Source organism: Bos mutus, chromosome 17 (genome assembly GCF_027580195.1).
Source record: "Bos mutus isolate GX-2022 chromosome 17, NWIPB_WYAK_1.1, whole genome shotgun sequence".
NCBI classification, from domain to species: Eukaryota; Metazoa; Chordata; class Mammalia; order Artiodactyla; family Bovidae; genus Bos; species Bos mutus.
This window is the reverse complement of record NC_091633.1, coordinates 71,648,192-71,661,981: the sequence shown is the minus strand read 5'-3', so window position 1 is coordinate 71,661,981 and position 13,790 is coordinate 71,648,192. Positions and strand designations below refer to the sequence as shown.

The window sequence follows — 13,790 nt, the reverse complement described above, 5'->3', positions numbered from 1 at the left end:
TTGGTGGTGGAGAAGACTCTTGAAAATCCCTTGGACTGCAAGGAGATCCAACCAGTCCATTCTAAAGGAGATCAGTCTTGGGTGTTCTTTGGAAGGAATGATGCTAATCCTGAAACTCCAGTACTTTGGCCACCTCATGTGAAGAGTTGACTCATTGGGAAAGACTCTGATGCTGGGAAAGATTGGGGGCAGGAGGAAAAGGGAACAACAAAGGATGAGATGGCTGGATGGCATCACCGACTTGATGGACGTGAGTTTGAGTGAACTCTGGGAGTTGGTGATGGACAGGCAGGCCTGGCATGCTATGATTAATGGGGTCCCAAAGAGTCAGACATGACTGAGTGACTGAACTGAAGTGAATCTCCTTCCCCAATCTTTCCCCTCCCCTCCTTGCTGTCTCCACTGGTAACCACTGGTTAGTTTTCTATATCTGTGAATCTGTTTTTTTTTTTTTTTTTTTCTTGTTATTGTATTCACTGCTTTATTTTTTAGATCCCATGTATAAGGGACATACAGTATTTATCTTTCTCTGTATGACTTATTTCACTAGGCATAATACCCTCCAAGTCCATCCATGTTGTTGCAAATGACAAATTTTCATTCTTTTTTATAGCTGAGTAGTGTTCCATTGTGTATATATACCACATCTTTATCCACTCATCTGTTGATGGACACTTAGGTTGCTTTCATATCCTGTCAAGTGTAAATAATGCTGCTTGAATGTTGGGGTGTATGTATATTTTTGAATTAGTATTTTTGTCTCTTTTTGAATGTATGTCAGGCTATATGGTATTTCTATTCTTAGTTTGTTCAGAAAGCTTCATACTGTTTTCTGTAGTGTCTGTACCAATTTGCATTTCCTACAACAGTGTTGGAGGGTTCTTCTCTGCATTCTTGTCCACTGATGTTATTTGTGTTCTTTTTGAAGATAGCCATTCTGACAAGTGTGAGATGATATCTCTTGTGGTTTTCATTTGCATTTCTCTGATGACTAATGATGTTGAACATCTTTTCATGTGCCTGTAGGCCATCTGTGTGTCTTCTTTGGAAAAATGTCTATTCAGATCTTTTGCCCATTATTTAATCAAGTTTTTTTTTTTTTTTGAGATTTATCTTGAGTTGTATGAATTCCTTACATATTTTCAATATTAGCTCCTTATCCAATATATGATTTGGAAATACTTTCTCTCATTCCTTAAATTGCCTTTTCATTTTGTTGACTGTATCTTTTGCTGTGCAGAAGCTTTCAGTTTGATGCAGTCTCACTTATCAATTTTTGCTTTTGTTATGTGTATTAAGTTGGTGCAAACAAAATGGTTTCAGACTGTGAATTTTAAATTATTATAATTAGGCTCAAATACATGTTTATTAGTCAAAATAGGAACCATTACAATCAACACATTTTTGCCAACAAGAAATAAGTTTGTTTATTCTTAAAACATAAAAATCCATGCTTTGGGATTCAGCAAACTCTAGGAAAGCCTTTTCTGCCTCTTGCTGGTTGTGGAAGCATTTTCTTTGTAAAACGTTATTGAGATTGATAGCTTATGGTGTTTGGTGCCAAGTTTGTGGTCTCCGAAGGAGAAGATTTAACTCTGGAACCAACGCAGTCCAGTCACTCAGAGCTTTGTGCAGCAACATTTTATATAACTGATAGGACAGAGAAAGCTTCTGACATAGAAGCTTCTGACATCAGAAAGTGGTAGAAAGAGTACCCAACTCACTAGTTGAAGCAGAGCATTATATACTTTTCAACTGGATGCTGAGAATAGATAAAAAGAATACCTCAAGGCTGTAAAAGTTCTACCAGACCCTCTCCCAAGGCATGCATCCTGAGATAACTTCAGTACAAGCTTAGCCAGAAGGAATAAGTTCCTGGCAATATATTTATGAATGAGATATATTGTTACTGAGAAACAGTTTCCCAGACAAGATTTGTTACAATTATAATCATTAACATAGAGCCCAAGAAAAGCATAATGGGGTCTAAGAAAAGCATTTTCCTAGAGTAAAATGTATGGCTGCTGTATATTCATTAGCTCCAGATCTAAAGAAAAGCCAGTTCTTTTGGGCAAGATGCATTGTTGCACAAGGCTTAAGGAAAGCATGAGTGAGAATATTCACCTTCTCCTTAAAGGGCCCTGGACTGCCTATCAACCTGCTTAACTCTCTCAAGATGCTTGAAGAAGTGGTAGATGGTTGGCAAGAAGTCAGATGAATATGGTGGACGAGGCCAAACTTCATAACCCAATTCATTCAACTTTTGAAGCATTTGTTGTGTGATGTGTGGTTGGGTGTTGTCATATAGAAGTATTGGGCCCTTTCCATTGACCAATGCGAGATGCAGGCATTGCAGTTTTCAGTGCATCTCATTAATTTGCTGAGCATACTTCTCCGATATAATGGTTTTGCCAAGATTCAGAAAGCTGTGGTGGATCAGATGGCAAAAGACCACTAAACAGTGACCATGATCTTTTTTTGATGCAAGTTTAACTTTAGGAAGTGCTTTGGAGCTTCTTCTTGGTCCAACCACTGAGCTGGCTATTGTCAGTTATTGTTGTGTACAATCCACTTTTTGTTGCACATCACAATCTGATTGAGAAATGATTCATTGTTGTTACGTAGAATAAGAGAAGATGACACTTATAAAATGATTTTTTAAAATTTTCAATCAGCTTACTTATTTAACTTTTTCACCTTTTCAATTTGCTTCAAATGCCTCATGACTGTAGAATGATTGATGTTGAGTCTTCATCAACTTCTCATGTAGTTGTAAGAGGGTCAGTGTTGATGATCTTATCAGTTGGTCATTGTCAACTTCCAAAGGCCAGCCACTGTGCTCCTCATCTTCAAGGGTCTTGTCTCCATTGTCAAACCTCTTGAACTACTGCTGCATTGTATGTTCATTGTGAAGAAAGCTGAGCGCCGAAGAATTGATGCTTTTGAACTGTGGTGTTGGAGAAGACTCTTGAGAGTCCCTTGGACTGCAAGGAGATCCAACCAGTCCATTCTGAAGGAGATCAGCCCTGGGATTTCTTTGGAAGGAATGATGCTAAAGCTGAAACTCCAGTACTTTGGCCACCTCATGAGAAGGGTTGACTCATTGGAAAAGACTCTGATGCTGTGAGGGATTGGGGGCAGGAAGAAAAGGGGACAACAAAGGATGAGATGGCTGGATGGCAACACCGACTCGATGGACATGAGTTTGTGTGAACTCTGGGAGATGGTGATGGACAGGGAGGCCTGGCGTGCTGCGATTCATGGGGTCATAAAGAGTCGGTCACGACTGAGTGACTGAACTGAACTGAACTAGCAGTTCCTGTGCTAAATGCATTGTTATTGCAAGTTGTCTCCACTGCTTTATGACCCATTTTGAACTCAAATCAGAAGATCACTCAAATTTGCTTTTTGTCTAACATCATTTCTATAGTCTAAAATAAATATAAAATAAACAGCAAGTAATGGCATTAGCAAAAAACATAAAGCTAGACATTGCGCAGTAAAATGTTGTATAACATAACCACATTTATTTAAGAATGCATTCCAGTATCAAATGACAAAATTCAACAATGCAAAACCACAAACACTTTTGCACTAATCTAATACTTTTAGTGTCATACCCCACAAATTTAGTTAAGACCAATGTTGGGAGTTTTTTCTCTGTTTCCTTCTAGGAACTTTATAGTTCAAAGTCTTGAATTTAATCCTTTAACCCATTTTAAATTAATTTTTGTGTTAGTGTAAGATAAAAGTCCCATTTGTTGCTTTTACAGGTATGTATCAAGTTTTCTCAAGACGTTTTATTAAAGAGACTATCTTATTTCCATTGAGCATTCTTGGTTCTGTTATCAAATATTCAGTTCATTTCAGTTCAGTTGCTCAGTTGTGTCCGACTCTTTGCAACCCCATAAATTGCAGCACACCAGGCCTCCCTGTCCATCACCAACTCCCGGAGTTCACTGAGACTCACGTCCATCGAGTCAGTGATGCCATCCAGCCATCTCATCCTCTGTCTTCCCCTTCTCCTCCTGCCCCCAATCCCTCCCAACATCAGTCTTTTCCAATGAGTCAACTCTTCGCATGAGATGGCCAAAGTACTGGAGTTTCAGCTTTAGCATCATTCCTTCCAAAGAACACCCAGGACTACTCTCCTTAGTTGGCTGTATATATCAGGGTTTATTTCTGGGCTCATTCTTGATTTTGTTCAGTGATATGTGTCTGTTTTTATGCTGATACCAAACTTTTGATTATTTTAGTTTGGTAGTATGGCTTGCAATGCAGGTAGCCTGGGTTCAATCACTGGGTTGAGAAGATCCCCTGGAGTAGGAAATGGCTACCCATTCCAGTATTCTTGCCTGGAGAATTCCATGGACAGAGGAATCTGGTTGGCTACAGTCCATGGGGTTGCACAGTTGGACATGACTGAGTGACTAACACTTTCACTTTTCACTTGAAATAAAGAAGTTCTTATTTTTTCTTTGTTCTTTTTTTTCAAGATTGTTTTGGCTACTCAGTGTCTTTTGTGATTCTATATGCATTTTAGGATATTTTTCTGCTAGCTTTGTCAAAAACGTCATTGAGATTTTGATAGGGATTGTATTCAATCTATAGACAGTTTTGAGTGCTATGGATATTTTAACAGTATAAAATTTATGAACATGGGATATCTTTCCATTATCATTGTACCTTCTTTCATTTCTTTCTTTCTTTTTTTTTTTATCACTGTCTTATAGTTTTCTTTGTTCAGCTCTTTCATCTCCTTGGTTAAATTTGTTCCTAAGTATTTTATTGTTTTTGTTGCTATTGTGAGATTGATTTCTTAATATGTTTGTTGGATAGTTTTTGTTAGCAGATAGAAATGTAACTGATCTTTGTACGTTGATTTGGTATCCTGAAACTTTAATGAATTATTTTATTAGTCCGAATAGTTTTGTGTGTGTGTGTATGTGCTTGGTAGTCTCTAGTGTTTTCTTTATATAAAGTCATATCATTACAGACAGAGATAATTTTACTTCTTCCTTTCTAACATGTGTGTCTTTTATTTATTATTCTTGCCTCATTTCTCTGGCTAGGACTTCTAAAACTATATTGAATAGGAATGGTGAGAGTAGACTTCCTTGTCTTGTTCTTGATCTTAAAGGAGAAGCTTTAAATCTTTCGACATTGAGTATGTTAGTTGTGGAATTGTCATATATGGACTTTATTATGTTAAAGTATGTTCCTTTTCTACCCAACCTGTTGAGAGTTTTTATCATTAAAACATGCTGAATTTTTTCAGGTGATTTTTCTTCATATTTTGAGATGATCACTTAATTTTTATCTTTCATTCTATTAATGCAGTATATTATATTTGTTGATTTGTCTTTGTTGAACCATCCTTGCATCCTAGGGATAAATTTCACTCAATCATGGTGTATGATGTTTTTTATGTGCTGTTGAATTCAGTTTGCTAATTTTTTGTTGAGAATTTTTGCATCTTTATTCATCATGATAATTAGCCTGTAATTTCTTTTTCTGTAGTATCTTTATCTGGCTTTGAAATCAGCATTATGCTGGACTTGTAAAAAAAAGTTTGAGAGTGTTCCCTTCTCTTCAGTTTTTTTGGAAGATTTTGATGAGGATTGATGTTAATTCTTCTTTAAATGTTTGGTAGAATTCATCAGTGAAACCTGATTCTGGGCTTTCCTTTTTGCAAAGTTTTTGATTACTGATTCAATTTCCCTATTAGTAATTGATTTGTTTTGATTTTCTGTTTCTTCCTGGTTCAGTCTTGGTAAGTTGTATGTTTCTGGGAATGTATCCATTTCTTCTAGGTTGTCCAGGTGTTGGCTTATAATTGTTCACAGTCTTTTATGATCCTTTGCATTTCTATGGTATTAGTTGAAATGTCTCCCCCTTTCTTTTATTCTTGGTAAGTCTAACTACAGCTTTGTCTATTTTATCTTTTTCAAAAACCAGTCATGTGTACCCATGGCTGATTCATGTTAATGTATGGTAAAAAAATCACAATATTGTAAAGCAATTATTCTCAATTAAAATAAATAAATAAAACATAAGAAAATTTTAAAAAGCCCTTAGATTTATCTTTTCTTTTATTTATATTTTTTATTTTTATTTATCTTTATTTTATTTTATTTATATTTATTTATTTATCTTTTCTTATCTTTTCCCTGCCTCTATTTCATTTATTTCTGCTTTGATCCTTGTTATTCCCATCCTTCTGCAATTTTGTGCTTGATTTGTTCATTTTCTAGTTTTCTTAAAGTGTAAGATTAAATAATTTATTTTACATATTTCTTTTTTGTTTTAAATGTAAGCATTTATCATAATAATTTTCTTTCTTAGGATTGCTTTTGCTACATCTCATAAGTTTTGGTAGGTTGTGTTACTATTTTCATTTGTTCAAGATATTTTGGTTTCCCTTTGACTTGTTCAAGTGTGTGTTGTTTACTTTTCTACATGTTTGTGAATTTTCTAGTTTTTCTCTTGTTATGATTTCTAGTTCTGTACCATTGTGGTTGGAAAAAATAGTTGGCATGATTTCAGCCTACCCTAGTCTGCTGAGATTTTTTTTGTAACCTATGATATGATCTATCCTAGAGAATGTTCCATGTTGGATGGCTTGTTCTGTATGGCTATTAGGTTCATATAATATAAAGTATAGTTCAAGGCCAGTGTTCCCTTGCTGAGACTGTATGGATGGTCTAGTTATCCATTATTGGAAGTGGGATACTGAAGTCCCCTACTGTTATAGTACTGTGGTCATTCCTCTTTTCAGACCTATTAGTATTTGCTTAATATATTTAAATACTCCAATGTTGAGTGTTTGTGTATTTTTGATAGTTGTATCATCCTTTGATGAATTGACCCCTTTATCAAAATATAATGATATTTGTCTCTTATTACAGTTTTTGGCTTAAACTGTATTTTGTCTGAGAAAAGTACTGCTACCTCTTCTCTCTTTTGGTTTTCATAAGCACTGAATATCTTTTGTCATCCCTTCACTTTGAGCTTATGTGTGTTCTTAAACCTGAAGTGAGTTTCTTGTAGGCACCACATAGTTGGGTCTTGTTTTTTTTTTAATCTATTCAGCTACTCTATGCCTTTTGATTAAAGAATTTAATCTGTTTACATTTAAAATAATTATTGATAGGTAAGGCCTTGCTGTATTGTTGTCTTCTGTTTTGAAGTTACCTTGTTCCTTTCTTCTTCTCTTGCTGTCTTTCTTTATGAATTGATGATTTTCTACAATGGTATGCTTTGATTCTTTTATCTTTACTGTTTTTGAATAGGTTTTTGCTTTATGGTTACCATGTGGCTTACATAAAACATCATATAGTGTAATAGTCCATTTTAGGCTGTCAACAACTTAACTTTGATTGCAAGCAAAACTTTACCCCACATTTTATGTTTTGATGCCACAATTTACATCTTTCCATTTTGTGTATCTATGAACAGATTATTGTAGCTATACTTATTTTTAATATTTAAAAAACTTTATAGTAAAGTGAATAATACACTTTCATATTACAGTACTAGAATATTCTGAATCTAACTATATACTTACCTTTACCAATGTATTGTATGTTTTTATATGTTTTCATATTACTAATTAGGTTTCTTTGGCACTAAGCTACCCCACCTTAGGGAAGGAGGTGATACAGGTAAAGTGAAACTGTTCCTCTTCCTCACTTCAACGTGTCCAGTCTTGAATTTTTTTCTCCAATAGTGTGCTTTAACTTTTCCATTAGATTCCTGAACTTCCACAAACACATTCTATTCATGGGTAATTGTTAAGATTTGTATTTTTGGGGGGAGGGAAGACAGTAGAAAATTCCTGCTTCACCTTTTTGATGATTGCACTCTCCTGTTGTCTTTGAAGTTGATTCCAGCACTGTGGAATGTGGCTGATACTTGCTTTAGGACTATACAACAGCAATGCATTACACTAAATGACTGCTTGTGCTTGTGAAGTGGTAACTATCCCCCAAGTATGTTGTTCCTTCTCATACAGTAGGTGATTTCACTTGCAATTTCCCACAGTCTCCTCAAGATGCATGGATTGGTACAGTATTTACCTAGCTGTCAGCAGAACAGTCGGTGTGGGTTCTAGTCACCACATGCATAATTTAACTTTTCATTTGGTGTTTTGGCAGGAATGCAAGATTTCAATTACCTCAGCAGCAACTGCTTTGAGATTACTGTGGAGCTTAGCTGTGAAAAGTTTCCACCTGAAGAGACTTTGAAGAACTACTGGGAGGATAACAAAAACTCCCTCATTAGCTACATTCAGCAGGTAAACCCAGTCTCCAGCATAAAATAGGAGGTCTAAGTGCACAATAGTAACTTGGTGAACAATAGTCTCCTAAGAGGATCCCAGACTATATGAATCCACCTGACCCAAAGTGAGAATGCTACATTTGGAAAAATGCATCAGTCGTGATTCAAATAGTCTTTCATTTGTAATTGGTTTTTTAGTTCATGAATATTTGCTGAGAACTGATTAAACTGGAGTTATGGAAAGGTAGGGTGACACCCTCTTTTCTTTCATATTGCATTAATTAAGGGCAATCCTAGGATACTCCTCTACCCTGATCACTTTGGATTTGTCAGACATTCCAGGTAGGACCAAATCTAGAATGAAGTAAATGAAGCACCCAGGATGAAAAATTTAATGAGCCATTCACTCCCAGGGTTATGCAGGTGTAGGATCAGCACCTAGGAGTGAAAGTCTCCTTATGCCTCACTTGTCACAGCCCAGACTCAACTGGAGATGAGGTAATGGCAATGATGGGTAAGTTACATTTACTGGGCATTAACTCTTTCCCTGGCATTATCCTAAATGCCTTACATGTAGTAATTGATTAATTTAATTGTCACAACTCCATAAGGAACGTTATATCATCAGCAACATCGTCTTATTTTATTCCACCACCATTATCATCCATGAATTAAAAATAAGAAATCAGAAGCACAGAGAAGTTAAACAACTTGCCTGAAGTTATTCTGCCAGAATCCAGGCTGTCTAGTTCCAGAATCACCATGCTGTATTGCCTCTCATGACATAAATTTAGATCTTTAGCAGAGAGTCACTGTACAGAAATTTGTAGAATCTCACCATGTGTCAGAATGAAATACCTACCTGTTCAGACTTGATCCAGGCCAGTTCCCTGTAGCTCCACCCCTATGTACTAGGTAGAGACTGACACCAGGGGCAGTACTGTTGGGAAAGACCTAAGGACTCTGTTCTTTGCTTGCAGTGCCTTGACAGTTTCACTTTCCATTCTGTATGTGGCCATTTACATCCAAAGTCAGGAAGAGTAATGTTAGTTTCATATACTGGCAGGTAGTATAGACTGATTTTTAAACTAATTTGATATAAACAAATGCTATTATATAGATAAGTAGCTATTTGCACATACATGTACATATAAACGGGCTTCCCAGGTGGTATTAGTGGTAAAGAACCTGCTTGCCAATGCAGGAGACATAAGAGACACCAAGTTTGATCCCTGGGTCAGGAAGATCCTCTGGAGAAGGGAATGGCAACCCACTCCAGTGTTCTTGCTTGGGAAATTCCAAGGACAGAGGAACCTGGTGGGCTACAGTCCATAGGGTTGCAAAGAATAGGACACCACTGAAGTGACTTAGCTCACACCCACAGGTACATAGAAATATATACACGTGAACCCAATACATTAAAAATGTGAAATCAGCTTAAGAATTCTTTTACACTTGTCAAGTATCCATGCTGCTGCTGCTAAGTCACTTCAGTGGTGTCTGACTCTGTGTGACCCCATGGATGGCAGCCCACCAAGCTCCCCCATCCCTGGGATTCTCCAGGCAAGAATGCTGGAGTGGGTTGCCATTTCCTTCTCCAATGGATGAAAGTGAAAAGCGAGAGTGAAGTTGCTCAGTCGTGTCTGACTCTTGGCGACCCCATGGACTGCATGGGGACATAGAGACAGCCTACCAGGCTTCTCTGCCCACGGGATTTTCCAGGAAGAGTACTGGAGTGGGTTGCCATTGCCTTCCACAAGTATCCATATACCTTACCAAAAGGTATTATCATGGAAGAGATACAGTGATGACAGTTATTAAAAAACATCCATTATACAGGATTTTTATGTCAGTGGAATTAACATAAAAGTGCATGTTAACACAAAAAGATATTTTCAACAACAAAGCTAAAGATAATTAGCTATGTTGATTCTGAAAAAACTTGAGTGGGCACCCTTGTAGAATGTTGTTTGAGGAGAGCTATATTTGGATGGATATTTTAAGAGCAAAATTTAAAAGTAAAGTTGTAGCCTGAGTAAGTAAGATGGGGCTATTTGGTGTGTTCTTTGCTTAGATAGCAAAGAATCCTTCCTTAATTCAATGCTTTTCATTTTATTTATTAATTTTTACAGCAAAAATTTATTAAGCTACTTTTGTGTCCTGCTGCTGCTGCTGCTAAGTCGCTTCAGTCGTGTCTGACTTTGTGCGACCCCATAGACGGCAGCCCACCAGGCTCCGCCGTCCCTGGGATTCTCCAGGCAAGAACACTGGAGTGGGTTGCCATTTCCTTCTCCAATGCATGAAAGTGAAAAGTGAAAGTGAAGTCGCTCAGTCGTGTCTGACTCTTAGCGGCCCCATGGACTGCAGCCTACCAGGCTCCTCCGTCCATGGAATTTTCCAGGCAAGAGTACTGGAGTGGGGTGTCCTAGGCACCCTATAAGGCTCTGGGGAGAGTGTGTTTCATCTTAAGTTCAGATATCAATACCTAACTACAAGAGAGGATGATAAATGCTAAAATAAAGAGCAATGGCAGTACACAGAAGGGTCCTTAACCCAGTGCTGCCAGTTCAGAAAAGGCTTCTTGGAGCTATGCTCTAGGATTCCCTACAGTTGATGTCAGTAAAATTATTACCCCATCAACAATTAAAAGAAAATGTTCAGCTGCTATTTAAGTTCTTATTCTAATTTATTTATTTTTGACTGTGCTGAACCTTCATTGCTGCACATGAACTTATTCTAGTTGCAGTGACTTGGAGCTACTCTCAGTTGTGGTGTGCAAACTTCTTATTGTGGTGTCTTCTCTGGTTGCAGAGCATGGGTTCTAGAGTGTGCAAGGTCAGTAGTTGTGGTACCCAGGCTCAGTTGCTGTGGTGCATGGTTATGGCATGTGGAATCTTCCTGGACCAGGGGTTGAACCTATGTTCCCTGGATTGGCTGGTGGATTCTTAACCACTAAACTACAAAGGAAGTCCTATCTTAGTTCTTGAGAAAAATTGCACTATAAAACAAAACCCAAATGTGTGCCATCAGAAAGAGTAGAATGATTGTCATATTTATGGTGGCACTTGCATTAATTAATCTAAAACCTGTATCAGTTTATGTAAGAATCAGCTGAAAATAAGAGGGATCAGATGATACAGTCCTGTTTTATGCCACTTGAAATGAAAGTTTGATCTGTCGACAGATCCCTGTGACCCATCCTGGTGTGACATCACTATTATTGTACAGAATGTATGGAAGCAGTAAGATTGGTATTTGCAGTGAACTCACACCAGCTTGCCTCAAAGGACACTCCAGATTAGGGAATCAAAGGCTGGTGGAATATTAGTGAAGGCTTCCAGAAGTTCTGTGTTGAAATTATTTCACGACAGTGGAATATGGTGGTGATAAATAATTGAACACCTGGGCCTAAAATCTAATCATTGACTAGTTTTATAACAAATGGAAAAATAGGTGATTCAGTTCATTTCAGTTCAGTCGCTCAGTTGTGTCTGACTCTTTGAGACGATAGGGACTGCAGCATGCCAGGCCTCCCTGTCCATCACCAACTCCCGAGGGCTACCCAAACTCATGTCCATTGAGTCGGCGATGCCATCCAACCATCTCATCCTCTGTTGTCCCCTTCTCCTCCTGCTGTCAATCTTTTCCAGCAACAGGGTCTTTTCAAATGAGTCAGCTCTTCTCATCAGGTGGCCAAAGTATTGGAGTTTCAGCTTCAGCATCAGTCCTTCCAATGAACACCCAGGACTGATTTGCTTTAGGATGGACTGGTTGGATCTCCTTGCAGTCCAAGGGACTCTCAAGAGTCTTCTCCAACACCACAGTTCAAAAGCATCAGTTCTTTAGCACTCAGCTTTCTTTATAGTCCAACTATCACATCCATACTTGACTACTGAAAAAACCATAGCCTTGACTAGATGGACATTTGTTGGCAAAGTAATGTCTCTGTTTTTTAATATGCTGTCTAGGTTGGTCATAACTTTCTTTACAAGGAGCAAGCATCTTTTAATTTCATGGCTGCAATCACCATCTGCATGATTTTGGAGCTAAATAAATAAGTAAATAAAGTCAGCTGCTGTTTCTCTATTTCCCATGAAGTGGTGGGACCCGATGCCATGATCTTTGTTTTCTGAATGTTGATCTTTAAGCCAACTTTTTCACTGTCTTCTTTCACTTTCATCAAGAAGCTCTTTACTTCTTCTTCTTCACTTTCTGCCATAAGGGTGGCATCATCTGCATATCTGAGGTTATTGTTATTTCTCCCAGAAATCTTAGTTCCAGCCTGTGCTTCATCCAGCCCAGTGTTTCTCATGATGTACTCTTCATATAAGTTAAATAAGCAGGGTGACAGTATACAGCCTTAATGTACCCATTTTCCTATTTGGAACCAGTCTGTTGTTCCATGTCCAGTTCTAACTGTTGCTTCCTGACCTGCATACAGGTTTCTCAAGAGGCACGTCAGATAGTCTGGTATTCCCACAGAATTTTCCACAGTTTATTGTGATCCATGCGGCTTTGGCATAGTCAATAAAGCAGAAATAGATGTTTTTCTGGAACTCTCTTGCTTTTTTGATGATCCAGTGGATGTTGGCAATTTGATTCTGGTTCCTTTGCCTTTTCTAAATCCAGCTTGAACATGTGAAAGTTCACAGTTCCCGTATTGCTGAAGCCTGGCTTGGAGAATTTTGAGCATTACTCTACCAGCATGTGAGATGAGTGCAATTGTGAGGTAGTTTGAGCATTCTTTGGCATTGCCTTTCTTTGGGATTGGAATAAAAACTGACCTTTTCCAGTCCTGTGGCCACTGCTCAGTTTTTCAAATTTGCTGACATATTGAGTGCAGCACTTTCACAGCATCATCTTTCAGGATTTGAAATAGCTGAACTGGTATTCCATCACCTCCACTAGCTTTGTTCATAGTGATGCTTCCTAAGGCCCACTTGACTTCACATTCCAGCATGTCTGTCTCTTGGTGAGTGATCACACCATTGTGATCATCTGAGTCATGAAGATCTTTATTGTATAGTTCTTCTGTGTATTCTTGCCACCTCTTCTTAATATCTTCTGCTTCTGTTAGGTCCATACCATTTCTGTCCTTTATTGAACCCATCTTTGCATGAAATGTTCCCTTGGTATCTCTAATTTTCTTGAAGAGATCTCTAGTCTTTCCCACTCTATTGTTTTCCTCTATTTCTCTGCACTGATCACTGAGGAAGGCTTTCTTTTCTCTCCTTGCTATTCTTTGGAACTCTGCATTCAAATGGGTATATCTTTCCTTTTCCCCTTTGCTCTTTGCTTCTCTTCATTTCACAGCTATTTATAAGGCCTCATCAGACAGCCATTTTGCTTTTTTTCATTTCTTTTCCATGGGGATGGTCTTGATCTCTGTCTCCTATACAATGTCACGAACCTCGATCCATAGTTCATCAGACACTCTATCAGATCTAGTGTCTCAAATCTATTTCTCACATCCACTGTATGATTGTAAGGGGTTTGATTTAGGTCATAAC

The 13,790-nt window shown here is 37.8% G+C and overlaps 1 protein-coding gene across 1 annotated transcript in view; it reads left to right on the top strand.

Moving 5' to 3' along the window:
* CPE (carboxypeptidase E) overlaps positions 1-13,790 on the top strand; it is a 152,319-nt gene that overhangs the window by 117,445 nt on the left and 21,084 nt on the right. The window contains exon 6 of the mRNA XM_070386690.1: positions 8,157-8,296. Within this exon, the coding sequence (XP_070242791.1) occupies positions 8,157-8,296 (140 nt within the window). The remainder of the gene's footprint in view (positions 1-8,156; positions 8,297-13,790) is intronic.